Below are 14481 nucleotides of genomic sequence, written 5' to 3' on the forward strand. Positions count from 1 at the left end.
TCATGTTTGGTAAGGTGGAGGGTCAGAGAAAAAGAGGAAGACCCCCAATGTGATAGATTGGCCAAGTGGCAGCATCGATGAACTCAAGCATGGCAACAGAAGTGAGGTTGGTCCAGGATCTGGCAATGTTTCATTCAGCTGTGCATAGGTCGCTATGAGTTGGTACAGACTTGATGGCACCTAACAACAACAACAACAACAACTCTGGTCTATTTATCAAGTGACTCAAAAACTGCTAGTTTTGAGTAGGGCCCAGAAGAAGAAAAGGCTCTACAACAGGTTTAGGCTACCAGACAAGTTCTCTGCCATTTGGGCCATTTGATCCAGCTAATATAGTGGTGCATGAAGTGGTAATGACAGAGATGCAGTGTGAATGCTCTGGCAGGCCCCTATAAGTGCTGAGCCTTACGATTTTGAAGCAAAACCCTTACATCCTCTGCAGATAATTTTTTTTTTTTTTTTTTTTTGAGAAACAGTTTTTGGCTTATTACAGGACCTTAGCAGAGATTGAATGCCTAACTATGGGCCAAGTCTCCATGAAACCTAAACTATCCATGCCTGTCACATTATCTAACTACTCTTAATCAGTAGAAGCAATACTCTCTTGAAGGGTGGAGGTTCAATTAGAACTCCAGGTAACAGACTGAGGATGGCACAGATCAGGCAAATGTTTTGTTCAGTTGTGCATAAATAGGGTCACTATGAATTGGAACCCATTCAAAGGCACATAACAACACCACCATAACCTTAAAGAATATGTTCTCTGACCACAACACAATTTTAGTAGAAATAATAGTAATACAGTGGCTAAGAAAGCCTCAAATACTGAGAAATTAAACAACATAATTCTAAAAAAGAACATGTGAGTCAAAGGCAATTAGAAAATACTTAAAACTGAAAGACAATGAAAACACAACAAAATGTGTGGAACAGCACTTACAGGAAATCCATAGCTTTTAAAGGCATGTATTATAAAGAAAGATTTAAATCAATGAATTAAGTTTCCATGTTAAGAAACTAGAAAAAAAAAAAAAAAAAAAGCAAAAAAAAAAAAAAAAAAAAAGCAAATTAAACTGAAAGCGAAGAAAATAATAGTTAAGAGCAGAAATCCATAAAACAGGAAAAAACAATACAAGAAAACCAAGTGAATTTGTTCATTGATTTTTCTAAAATATGCACTATCTTTATCTACTAGATAGATCCACAATTAATATCCACAGAAGCAGCAGTCACAAAATCAAATGACTACTACATTGGGCAAATCTACTGCAAAAGACTTCTTTAAAGTCTTAAAAAGCAAAGATGTCATTTGAGGACTAATGTGTACCTGCCTCAAACGATCATATTTTCAATTGCCTCATATACAAGCGAGAGCTGGACAATGAATAAGGAGACTGAAGAAGATTTGATACCTTTGAATTGTGGTGTTGGCAAACAATACTGAATATACTATGGAATGCCAGAAAAATAAACAAATCTGTCTTGGAAGAAGTACAGTCAGAGTGTTCCTTAGAAGCAAGGATGGTGAGACTTCATATCACAAACTTTGGATATGTCATCAGAAGGAACCAGTCTCTGGAGAAGAACATCATTCTTGGTAAAGTAGAGGGTCAGCCAGAAAGAGAAAAATCCTCAATGAGATGAACTGACATAGTAGCTGTAATAACGGGCTTGATGACATAGGACAAGGCAGATATTTTTTTCTACTGTACAAAGGGTGACTTGAGTCAAATTTGACTAGATATCTCCTAACAACAACAACATAATCTTTTAGAAAGGATTCAACCAAGTTACTGTTGAATCATTGTGAGGTGAGAGGATGACAAAACTATGACACCCACCACATGACTTCTATAAATCATTTGATATCCAAATAAGAACCTAGGGCAAATTAAAATAATCCAAGTCTAACTAAAACTTAATAAAATGCTTACAGAAATATGGGTATCTAGGAAAAGAACCAAATTATTCTTTAGTATTTTGCTGTACAGCATAAATGCAATAAAAGAAATACATTGATTATTAAAGTTTATGACCTTAGAAGAACTGTGCTAGTGATCCTACAATTTCTATTCATTCTTTATTCAAATTAAGTGTATATGGAAAACATAACCTCCAAAAACTTGGGCACTTTTGACCAAATAAAGGCTATATGTCCCAGATTTCCTCTATAGCTAGCTGTGACAATATGACTAAGTTCTAGACAATACGATGAAAATAGAAACTGTGGGTTCTTTTAGGGCGAACTTAAAATAAGAAAACATCCTTTCTTCTTCCCATTCTTCCTTCCTGTTTGCTAGAATATGGCTGTGATGGCTAATAACTGAGTAGCCAACTTATAACAATAGGTTTTGACAACTATGGAGTTGCCATAACAACCATAACATCCATAACAGTCTATACATGCATGAAATATAAATATCATCTGAAGTCAATTATTTTTTGACAATTGTTAGTCAACCCTAATCTTAGTTAATACTAATATAAAATATATTTTTATCCAACGAAAAAGTGATTTCTGAATTACAGAAAAATTTATATTATCAAAATCTAAAAAGGGGTGTTTAAGATATTTTTGTTGTTATTAAATGCTGTCAAGTTTAAGATATTAAGACAGCTAAAAATCAGGAGAATTATGGAAAATACAATATAACTGTAACATTGTATACTTATGGCCCAAACAACAAGAATTCTAGCAACAAGAATACTAACCTGGGATGTCCTGGTATATTCCTCATAAAGCCTGTCATACTCTTTACTCTTTTCTTGATACTGAGAATGGTATTCTTGCAATTTTTTACCTACTGCATCAATGTTATCTTCTTTTACCAACTGATCCTATACAGGTAAACAAGAAAAGTAGAAAATATTATTCTAACATGAGAAGTTTCTCGTATCTATTTATTTAAAAAAATTTTATAATTCTACTGTACAAGTTTAGGTCACTGTACAAATAACAATCATGCAAAATCCTTTTAATACTAACATCAGTCTTTAGAGCTCATCAAATTATTGTTAACCCTTAAAATTTATCTTTAATTAAGTATATATGGAAAACATAACAAATAATTTTATATATAGTTTTAATTTTTTGTTGTTGTTGAGAACATATACAGCAATCAACAACTCCTACATGTACAATTAAGAGACATTGATTGCACTGAGTTGTGCAATCATTCTTACCCTCCTTTTCTGAGTTGTTCATTCCTATTAACATCAACTCACTGCCCCTAAAATTCCTATCTAATTTTTCAAATAGTTGTTATTAATGTGATAAGAGTACAATGCTTAAGGCAGACATTCTTTTTTGTTTTCCTTAAGAGTTTTCTTTATGAGGCATAGGTCAAATAAAAAATGAGTGAATAAAGCAATGTCTAGAAACCTACCGTTTCCTTCATCACAATAACTGAAGGCAGGCACTGCCTGGAGAGTTGTGTAAAGGAGGAATTATGGTTGGGAAAAGAATGCCCACTGAGCAGTTCTGCCAGTACATTATATTCTTTTTTCTTTAAATCACCTTTAAAACATTTTTTGTTGTGGTAAAATATATATAACAAACTTTGTTACCATTTTTAAGTGTACAACTCAGTGGTATTAATTACATTTGTCGTGTTGTTCAACTATGACAACTACTGATTTCCAAATGGTTTTCATCCGCCCAAACAGAAACTCAATACCCTTTAGACAATGGCTTCCCCCTGTACTGTCCCCCAAATCCCTAGTGACACCTACTCTCTCTATGAATTTTCCTAGTCTATGTATTTCATATAAAAGGGGATCATTATGTCTTTTAAAAAATATTATAGTGTTTTAGGTGAAATTTTACATAGCAAATTTGGTTTCTATTTAATAATTTTTATATAGCTTGTTCTAGTCACTTGTTATATTTTGTACAATGTGTCAATATTCTCATTATTTCCATTCTTAAGTGTTCTGTTTCCATTAGTCTAGCTTCTCTATCCCTCCTTAGCTTCTCATCTTTCTTTTTGGGTGCATATTAACAGCTTAGTTTCATATATTTGGTTAATTTAAGGGAGCACAGAACTTACATTGTTTACTTTATATTCTAATCTATTATTTGGAAAAAGGATGACCACTGGAAGTGGCTTCAGTTATAAGTTCAAAAGGTGATACAGTCTCAAGGGTTCCTCAATTCTCTAATAGTATAGTTAAGTCTGGACTAATTTAGGAATTTGAGTGTTGTTCTACATTTCTCTCCCTTTGCAACTGAGATCTCCTACTGTGTCTCTCAAAATGAGAAAAAAAACCAGCTGCAAACATTCATTAATAATCAGAACATGGAATGTATGAAATATGTTGTTATGTTGTGAAGTGCTGTCAAGTAGGTTCTGACTCATAGAGACTCTGTATGGGGTTTCTGAGGAGCAGCTGGTGGGTTTGAACTACCAACCATGTGGTTCACAGTCCAGTGCTAATCCTACAGCACTACACCAGGATAGGAAAATTGAAAGTTTTAAAAAATGAAATGGAATACATAAAGATTGATATCCTAGGCATTAGTGAGCTGAAAAGTACAGATATTGACTATTTTGAATCAGACAATCACATGGTTTACTATGCAAGGAAGGACAAATTGAAGAGGAGCGGTATAACATTCATTGTCAAAAAGAACATTCCAAGATCTATCTTGAAGTATAATGCTGTCTGTTGTAGGATAATACCAATATGACTACAAGGAAGACCAGTTAGTATCGCTATTATTCAAATTTAAGCACCACCACAGAAGCCAGTGATGATGAAATTTAAGAATTCTACCAATTTCTTCTGTCTGAAATTGATCAAGATACACTGATAATTACTGATGATTGGAATGTGAAAGTCAAGGGAGAAAGTAGAGGCTTTTTGCTCCGCAAAGACTCACAGCCTGGGAAATCATATACAGGGCCACTATGAATTGGAAGGAATACACATAGAAATTGTACCAAAAAGAAATGGCCAACCATTTCAAAAGGAAGCATATGATCAAGAGTCAATGGTACTGAAGGAAGAAATCCAAGTTGAACTGAAGGCACTGGCTAAGAGAACAAGGCTCCAGTAACTGACAGACTACAAATTGAAATCTTTCAACAAACTGATAAAGCAATAGAGGCCGCTTTCACTTATCTATGCCAAGAAATTTAGAAGACAGCTACCTGGCCAACTGATTCAAAGAGATCCATATTCATGCCCATTTCAAAGAGAGGTGACCCAACAGAATGCAAAAATCACTGGACAATGTCATTAATACCACATGCAAGCAAAATTTTGCTTAAGATAATTCAAAGATGGCTTTAACAGTACATTGACAGGGAACTGCCAGAGTTCAAGCCAGATTCAGATGAGGACATGGAACAGGGTATTATTGATGAAATCAGATGGATTTTGACTGAAAGCAGAGAATATGAGAAAGATGTTTACCTGCGCTTTACTGAGTATGCAAAAATTTTAGACTTTGTGGATCATGACAAGCTATGAAAAACACTGCAAAGAATGAGTATTCCAGAACACTTAATAGTACTCATGTGGGACAAGGAGACAATCATTCAAACAGAACAATCAATCTGTATGCTGAGCAAAATAATCTGAGAAGATCAATTATATAAAGAAACGCATGGCATCAGGTTCAGAAGAAAACACTTGAGATATGCAGAGACATGCTGAAAATGAAGAGGACTGAGATATACTTACTGATGAAGATCAAAGACCAAAGCCTGAAATATGGGTTGCACAACTTAATGTAAAGAAAACAAAATCCTCACCACTGGAACAATAAATAACTTCCATATAAATGGAGAAAAGATTGACGTTGTCAAAGACTTCATTTTTATTGGATCTACTATTAAAACTCATGGAAACAGCAGACAAGAAATCAAATGATATATTGCACTAGGCAAAACTGCTGCAAAGACCTCTTTAGAGTGTTAAAAGAGCAAAGATGTCAGTTTGAAGAGTAAGGTGTGCCTGACCCAAGGCATGGTATTTTCTTTAGCTTCATATTCAGGTGAAAGCTGGACAATGAATAAGGAAGACTGTAGAAGAATCAATGCATTTGAGTTGTGGCTGGAGAAGAGTATTAAAAATAACACAGACGGCCGGAAGAACAAACAAATCTATACTGGAAGTACAGTCAGAATGCTCCTTAGAAGCCAGAGTGGCAAAACTTTCTCTCATACTTAGGACATATTATTAGGAGGCACCAGTCCCTAGAAAAGAACACCATGCTTAGTAAAGTAGAGGGTCAGCGTAAAAGATGAGCCCCAACGAGATGAACTGGCACAGAGGCAGCAGCAATGGCAGTAGCATAACAATGATTGTAAGGTTGGTGTGGGACCTGGCAGTGTTTCTTTTTGTTGTGCACAGGGTTGCTGTAAGTTGGAACTGACTCAACAGAACCTACCAACAAAAACAATAAATGGGTCGGAACCAACTTGACATTCCTTAAAAACAAGACCATGGGTAAAATACTGAATGATGCAGAAAGCATCAAAAGAAGATGGAAGGAATGCACAGAGTCACTGTACCAAAAAGAAATGGTTGATGTTCAACCATTTCAAGAGGTAGCATATGACCAAAAGTGAATGGTACTGAAAGAAATAGTCCAAGCTGCACTGATGGGCATTGGCAAAGAACAAGTCTCTGGGAATTTGACAGAATACAAATTGAAATATTTCAACAAACTGATGCAGTACTGGAAGACCTTACTGCTCTATGCCAAGAAATTTGGAAGACAGCTACCTGGTCAACTTATTGGGAGAGATCAATATTTGTGCCTATTCCAGTGGAATGCGGAAACCACCAAACAATATCATTAATATCACATGCAAGTAAAATTTTGCTGAAGATAATTTTTCAAAAACGGTTGCACCAGTACACTGACAGGTAACTGCCAGAGCCAGAAATTCAAACTGGATTCAGAAGAGGACATGAAACTAAGTATATCATTGCTGACATCCGATGGATTTTCACTGAAAGCAGAGAATACCAGCAAGATGTTTATTTGCATTTTCTTGATTATGCAAAGCCTTTAGACTGTGTGGATCATGATAAACTACGGATAACATTTCCAAGAATGGGAATTCCAGAACACTTCATTATGCTCACGAGGAACCTGCACATACACCAAGAGGCACTAACTGAAACATAACAACTAGTGAATGGTTTACAATCAGGAAAAGTGTGCACCATGGTTGTATAATTTTTCACACTTATTTAATCTGTTGAGTAAATAATCGGGAGACGCTGGATTATAATGAAGTAGAGTGTGGCATCTGGATTGGAGGAAGACTCATTAACAACCTGTGATTTGCAGATGATACAAATTTTGCTTGCTGAAAGCAAATAGGACTTAAAATACTTACTGATAAGGTACAAAGACTATGGATTGTACCTCAATATAAAGAAAACAAAAATCCTCACAACTGGACCAAAAAATAACATCATGATAAATGGAGAAAAGATTAAAGTTTTCAAAGACTGCATTTTGCTTGAATCTATAATTAACACTCATGGAAGCAGTAGTCAAGAAATCAAACGATGTATTGCATTAGGTAAGTCCACAAGGTCCATATATACACTTGCCATTTATGTTGTTGAAAAAAGCTATTTGCAAAAAAACAAAAAACAAAACTATTTGCAATCATTATGTCACTGTTGTTGTTGTTATGAAATGCCTTCGAATTGGTTCTGATTCATAGTGACCCTGTATAGGGTTTCTGAGGAGCAGCAGTTCAGTGCTGATCCTGCAGCACCACACCAGAAATCTCTATCAAGCAATCTTCACCATTGTTTCAATCATCAAAGCCATATTTTTCAACTTTCACATTCCAATCATCAGTAATTATTAATGAATTTTGACTGCATGTTTTATCAATTTCAGACTGCACAACTTGGTAAAAATCTTCAATTTCCTCAGCTTTGACATTAGTGGTTGGTGCATACATTTGAATAATAATATTAACTGGTCTTCCTTGTAGCTATATGGTGTATATCCTATCCACTGACAACTTTGTACTCCAAGATAGATCTGGAAATGCTTTTTTAATGGTGAATGTGATGCTGTTTCTCTTCAATTTATCATTCCTGTCAAGACTATCCAATTCAAAATGGCTATTACAGTTTATTTCAGTTCACTAGTGGTGGTTGGGTGCCACCAAGTTGGCTCTGACTCATAGCAATCCTGCAAAGGGTTTCTGAAACTATAAATCTTTATGGGAGCAGAAAGCCTCATCTTTCTTCCTCGCAGTGACTTGTATATTTGAACTGCTGACCTTGTGATTAGCAGTCCAGCTTGTAATCCACTAAACTACCAGGGCTTTTTAAAAAGCTTACTACTGCCTTGGATAAGGAGCTCTGGTAGCGTAGTGGTTACAAATTGGGCTGCGAACTGTAAGGTCAGCAGTTCAAAACTACCAGCTGCTCTGTGGGAGAAAGATGAGGCTTTCTGCTCCCCTGAAGATTTACAGCCTTGGAAACCCTGTGCAGGGTTGCTATGGGTCGGAACTGACTCGACAGCACTTAACAACAACAACAACACTGCCTTGGATATCAATCTTTATGCTTTTCATTACATTTTTGAAGACTTTCAATTTTCCTAGATTCATACTTCCTAAATTCCACATTCTGATTATTAATAGGTGTTTGCTCTGATTTTTGAGTCATGTCACATCAGCAAATGAAGGTCTCAAAAGCTTTGCTCCATCCACATCATTATTGTCAACTCTGCTTTGAGGAGGCAACTCTTATCCCATCCTATCTTAAGTGCCTTCTAACCTATATCAGACACTGTTCCTCTGTTATTCACAAGGTTTTCAAATGGCTAATTTTTCTGAAACAAACCACCTCTTCCTTGTTTCTAGTCTGTCAAACCTCTGCTGAAACTTGTCCATCATTAAGTGACCGTCCTAGAATTTGAAATACTGCTGGCATACCTTCCAGCATCACAGTAACACTCGCATCACCAGAGTATAATGAGTTGATGAGTGGTGGCCATTTTATCCACAATTTGTTTATTTATTCACCTATTAATGGGTGTTTCCATTTTTTAGTTACTGTGAACAATGCTACAATGAACTTAGATGTGTGTATGTCTACTCCTGTAAGTGCTCTTTTTTCTATAGGATATATGCCTAGGAGTGGGACTGCTGGATCATAAGATATTTCTAATGGAGTGCTGGTATGGCACTGTAGAATAAGCACTGCAAAGTCACTTTTCAGAAACCCTATACAGGGTCCTTGTAATTCAGAAACCATCTTGAGAGAATTTTACACCACCACCAAGGCAGTTCTATTTCTAGCTTTTTATGGGCGCACCATACTGTTGGTAATATAGGACAAAGCACTCCCCATCCACTCTCCTTAGAAACCCTATACAGGACTACTAAGAGTTGAAATCAACTCAACAGCACTTACCAACAACAAATACTGCTTTCCACAGTGATTGCACCTTTTACATTCTCACCAGCAATGTAAAAGAGCTCCAATGCCCCAACAACCTAACCAGCATTTGCTGTTTTCTGGGGTTTTAATCATTGCCATTTCTGCTAAAAAGAGAGGGCTCTCAACAAGATGGATTGGCAGAGTGCCAGCAACAACAGGGTCAAACATAGCAGCAACTGTAAGGATAGTGCAGGACCAGGCGGTGTTTCATTCTGTTGCACATAGGGCCACTATGAGTGGGAACTGATTCAAGGGCACTTAACAACAACAGAATTTCTGTAGAGGTGAGATGCTATTCTTATGGTAATTTTGGTTTACATCTCTGCAGGATAAGCATTGAACTGTTAACTGCAAGCGTAGCAGTTCAAACTCACCAGCCACTCCATGAAAGAAAGATGAGGCTTTCAGCTCCTTTGAAGATTTACAGCTTCAGTAACCCCAAATCATCTCAAAAGCAGTGGGTTTTATCGGCTAATTTGTGAGTATTTTTTTGTGTGTGTATTTGTTGGCTGCCTGAACATCCTCTTTGGTGAACTGTCTATTCCAATCTTTTGCTCATTCTTAACTGGACTGTCTTTGTTATTGAGTTGTTGAAGTTTACTATATAATTCAAAGATTAAATAAACCATTTTAAGATATGTCTTTGCCAAAGATATTTTTCCAAGTCTATGTTGTCAGCGTTAGGTGCCATCAAGTCAGCACCACCTCACAGCGACCCTAGGCACAACGGAACAAAAAATTGTCCTGTCCCACTCCAACCTCAAAAACATTAATACAACTGAGCCCACTGTTGTAGCCACTGTGATAATCGATCTCATTAGGGGTCTTCCACTTTTTCTCTGATCCTCCACTATGTTGTTGTTAGGTGCCATTGAGTCAGTACTGACTCATAGTGACCCTCTACACAACAGAACAAAACACTGTCCAGTTGCCACGCTTGAGCCCATTGATGCTGCCACTTTGCCAATCCATCTTGCTGGGGGTCTTCCTCTTTATCTTTGATCCCCCACTTTATCAAACATGTTATCATTCTCTAGGGACTGGTCCCCTCCCCTGACAAAATGCCTGAAATACAAGAGACAAAGTCTGGCCATCCTGGCTTCCAATGAGCACTCTGGTTGTACTTCATCCAACATAGATTTATGTTCTCTTGGTAGTCCATGGTACTTTCAATATTCTCCTCTAACACTATAACTCAAATGTATCTATTCTTCTATGGTCTTCCTTATACACTGTCTAGCTTTCGCATGCATATGAGGTTACTGAAAATATCATGGCTGTAGTAAGGCACACCCTTAGTCCTCAAACTGACATCTTTGCTCTTCAACACTTTAAAAAGGTCTTGTGCAGCCGATTTGCCTAATGCAATATGTCATTTGATTTCTTAACTGTTGCTTCCATGAGTGTTGATGGTTGACCCAAGAAAAATGAAGTCGTTGACAACTTCAATCTTTTCTCCATTGATAAGAATGTTGTTTACTGGTAAAGATTTTTGTTTTCTTTACACTGAGATGCAACTCATAATGAAGACTGTAGTCTTTGATCTCCATCAGTATTTTAAGTCCTCTTAAAATAAGAGTATTTTAAATCCTCTTCGCTTTCAGCCAACAGGGTTGTATCATCCAACCTGATGCCACATTTTTCTTCATCTAATCTAGCTTCTTGGATTATTTGTTCAGCATTGTTGTTAGGTGCTATCGAGTCGGTTCTGACCCATAGCGACCCTGTATAGGGTTTTTGAGGAGTAGCTGGTAAGCTTAAACTGCTGACCTTGCAGTTCAAATGGCTTTGCAGTCTGGCACATTAACCCACAGTGCCACACCAGTACTCCTTCCTTGTTCAGCATACATATCGAATAATTATGGTGAAAGAATACAACCCTGGTGCATACCTTTTCTAATTTTAAACCATTCAGTGCTCCTTGTTCTGTTTGAACAATTGTCTCTTGGTCTATGTACAGGTTTCTCATGAGCACAATTAAGTATTAAGGAATATTCATACTTTGTAATGCTGTCCCCATAGCTTTTTTGCAAAATTTTGTTTGTAGGTGACCAAACGCTTCTGTTTATGCTCTTCCATGAGTTGTTTCAGTATCCATCTCACACAAACTTTTTGGAACACAAATCTGTTGTGGATTATTTCATAGGCAGAGCCATGCTGATCTGCAAATAATTTGACACATAATCCACTGTCAATTGTATATTTAACAGAATAATTTCACATGGATGTGGACAGGCATTTTAATAAAACAGGAGTATAAATGATTTGTGACTCACCCTCGTATATGTAACTCCTTGTGTGGCGCTGTAGGATCAGCACTGGACTGCAAACCACAGGTGGGAACTTCAAACCCACCAGCTGCTCCTAATATTGTTGCTGTTCAAGTTGGTTCCAACTCATAGTGATCCTGTATAGGGTTTCCAAGAAGCAGCTGGTGGGTTTGAACTGCCGATCTTGTGTTTGGCAGTCCAATGTTTATCCTACAGTGCCACACCAGGACACACTCTCTATATATAGGGATCAGTTTTCCATTCAGCAATTCAGATACATTTGGTTTCATCTCATTGATTACAATTCCCACACAATGTAACAGCACTTATTTCACTTCCTCTCTGTGTTTCCTGTTTCCATTCCTCTTTTTTTCCTAACTCTTCTTAACTTTTTACTTGGGTAAATGCTACCTTTTGGATGCTACTGTTTTCCTTACAGAAATGTCTATCATTTGGCTGAAAACTGAGCTTTGGTTGTAAATTCATTTCCAGAACTGAAGGGTGGCTAAAGGCCACAGTCTCAGGGTTCCATTCATCTCTATCTAACCAATAAGTCTGGTCTTTTTTTTTTTCAATTTTGAGTTTTGTTATTAATTTTTTCTCCGACTTTATCTAGAACCTTATAATGTGATCCTTTTCAGAGCAGTTGGTAGTGGTAGGTGGGTACCATCTAGTTCTTCTGGTTTCAGGAGACTGTCTTCATGTGGTTCACTGGACTAATTTTTTCCATGTGTTTTCAACTGTCACCATTCTTCTTTTCTCCAGATATAGAGACCAAAAATTGCACTTTAGATGGTGGCTCACAAACTTTTAAGACCCTAGTTACTACTTACCAAAGAGGATATAGAACACAGTTTTTGTGGACTGTTATGCCAATTGATTTTTGTGATCCCCAAATCAATGGTTCTGAGTCTCCAGGCCCAGCAACTCATTACTCTAGGATGTATGGTTACATCTAAGATGTTTTCGTAACTTTGCCCCCCGTAGGCTCCACCACATTCATGGATCTATTTACAGCAAAGGTAAATTACCCATATAAAAATAACTTCTATCAAACCTATATATATTGGTGGATATAGTTCCACTTTTCCCTTCCATACTCATTCAGCCTGCATTCTTACCCATGCATCGACTCATAGATCACTGTTACTGAAGGATTGTACATATAACAGTATGTATCTCTGTTGCCTTTAACTCTTGAACCTTTCCCAGTGTCTTCCCTGTTTCCATAATTTTTTCCTTATCTCATTATATATTGCCTTCCCCTTTCATCCAAGTTAACATCGGTCTACACTCCCATTCCTTGTAACTTTTTGTATGAAAATTTTTTCTTGACTTTTCACAATAATGGTCTTGGAACAACATTCATCCTTTTGTGATTGTTAATTTCACACAGCATAATGTCCTCCAGGTTCATGCATGCTAAGAACTGTTTTGCAGATTCATCATAATTCTTTAACATTACATAGTATTCCATTGTGTGTACGTACACACATATGAATAAATAAAAAGTTGATTCATTTTTCCATTAATGAACATTTAGGTTGCTTCCATCTTTTTTCTATAATGAACAGTGCTGCAATGAACATAGATGTGCATATATCTCTGTGTCCCAGCTTTTTTTTCTTTAAGATTGCTAGGTCATACAGGATTTCTATTTCTGACTTTTAAAGGAAACGCCATGCCATTCTCCACAGTATTTGCATCATCTTACAGTCCCACCAGCAGTGTGTGAAGGTTGTAGTCTCTCCACATCATTGTCACCATTTGTTGTTTTCTGGATTTTTGAATTTCGATGTTGGGGTGAGATGATATATGGTTGTTTTGGTTGGGCATTGGCCAAAAAAAAAAAGGCTCTAGGAATTGATAGAATACAAATTGAAATGTCTGAACAAACTGATGGAGCACTGCAGATGCTCACCCACCTATGCCAAGAAATCTGAAAGACAGCCACCTGGACCACTGATTGGAAGAAATCCATGTTTGTGCCCAGTCCAAAGAAAGATGACCCAATGGAATGTGGCAATCATCAAACAATATCATTACTATCACATGCAAGTTAAGATTTTGCTGAAAATAATTTTAAAATGATTGCAGCAGTATATCAACAGTGAACTGCCAGAAATTCAAGCCAGATTCAGAAGAGGACATGGAATGAGGGATATCATTGCTAAATGTCAGGTGGATCTTGCTTGACAACAGCATTTCAGTGATATTTACTTGTGATTTATGGACTATGCAAATGCATTTCACAATGTTATCCATAGTTTGTTATGGGAATTCCAGAACACTTAATTGTGAAAAACGGGAATTCCAGTTTAATTGCACCCATGAAGAATCTGTACATAGACCAAAAGGCTGTGTTATTAGAACAAGGGGATACTGAATTATTTAAAATCAAGAAAGGTATATGTCAGAGTTGTATCCTTTCACCAAACTTGTCAGAGTAAATAATCTGAGAAGCTGAATTATATGAAATACATGGCATCAGGACTGGAGGAAAAGTCATTAACAACTTGCAATATGCAGATGAAAAACTCTGCTTGCTGGAAGCAAAGAGAACTTAAACACTGATTGATGAAGATAAAAAATATAGCCTTCATTCTATATTGCACACTGAAAAACATATTTAAGCTAATTTATTATCTTATTATACATTGTTTAGTAATTAAACAGTATATAACAAATATATGATTATCCTTATTTAGAAATAATACATGGGAGTTTAAGTGATGTGGGGGGAGCACACAGGTTGAAATTAATACAAATATAAATA

General features: G+C 36.6%; 1 protein-coding gene across 3 annotated transcripts in view; it reads right to left on the reverse strand.

Moving 5' to 3' along the window:
* PIK3R3 (phosphoinositide-3-kinase, regulatory subunit 3 (gamma)) overlaps positions 1–14481 on the reverse strand; it is a 293821-nt gene that overhangs the window by 76605 nt on the left and 202735 nt on the right. For all 3 annotated transcript variants that reach the window (XM_006839711.1, XM_006839713.1, XM_006839712.1), the window contains one exon: positions 2713–2838. In XM_006839711.1, coding sequence (XP_006839774.1) covers positions 2713–2838 — 126 coding nt within the window. The remainder of the gene's footprint in view (positions 1–2712; positions 2839–14481) is intronic.

The sequence above is a fragment of the Chrysochloris asiatica genome, unplaced genomic scaffold (genome assembly GCF_000296735.1).
Source record: "Chrysochloris asiatica unplaced genomic scaffold, ChrAsi1.0 scaffold00026, whole genome shotgun sequence".
In the NCBI taxonomy this organism is placed as follows: Eukaryota; Metazoa; Chordata; class Mammalia; order Afrosoricida; family Chrysochloridae; genus Chrysochloris; species Chrysochloris asiatica.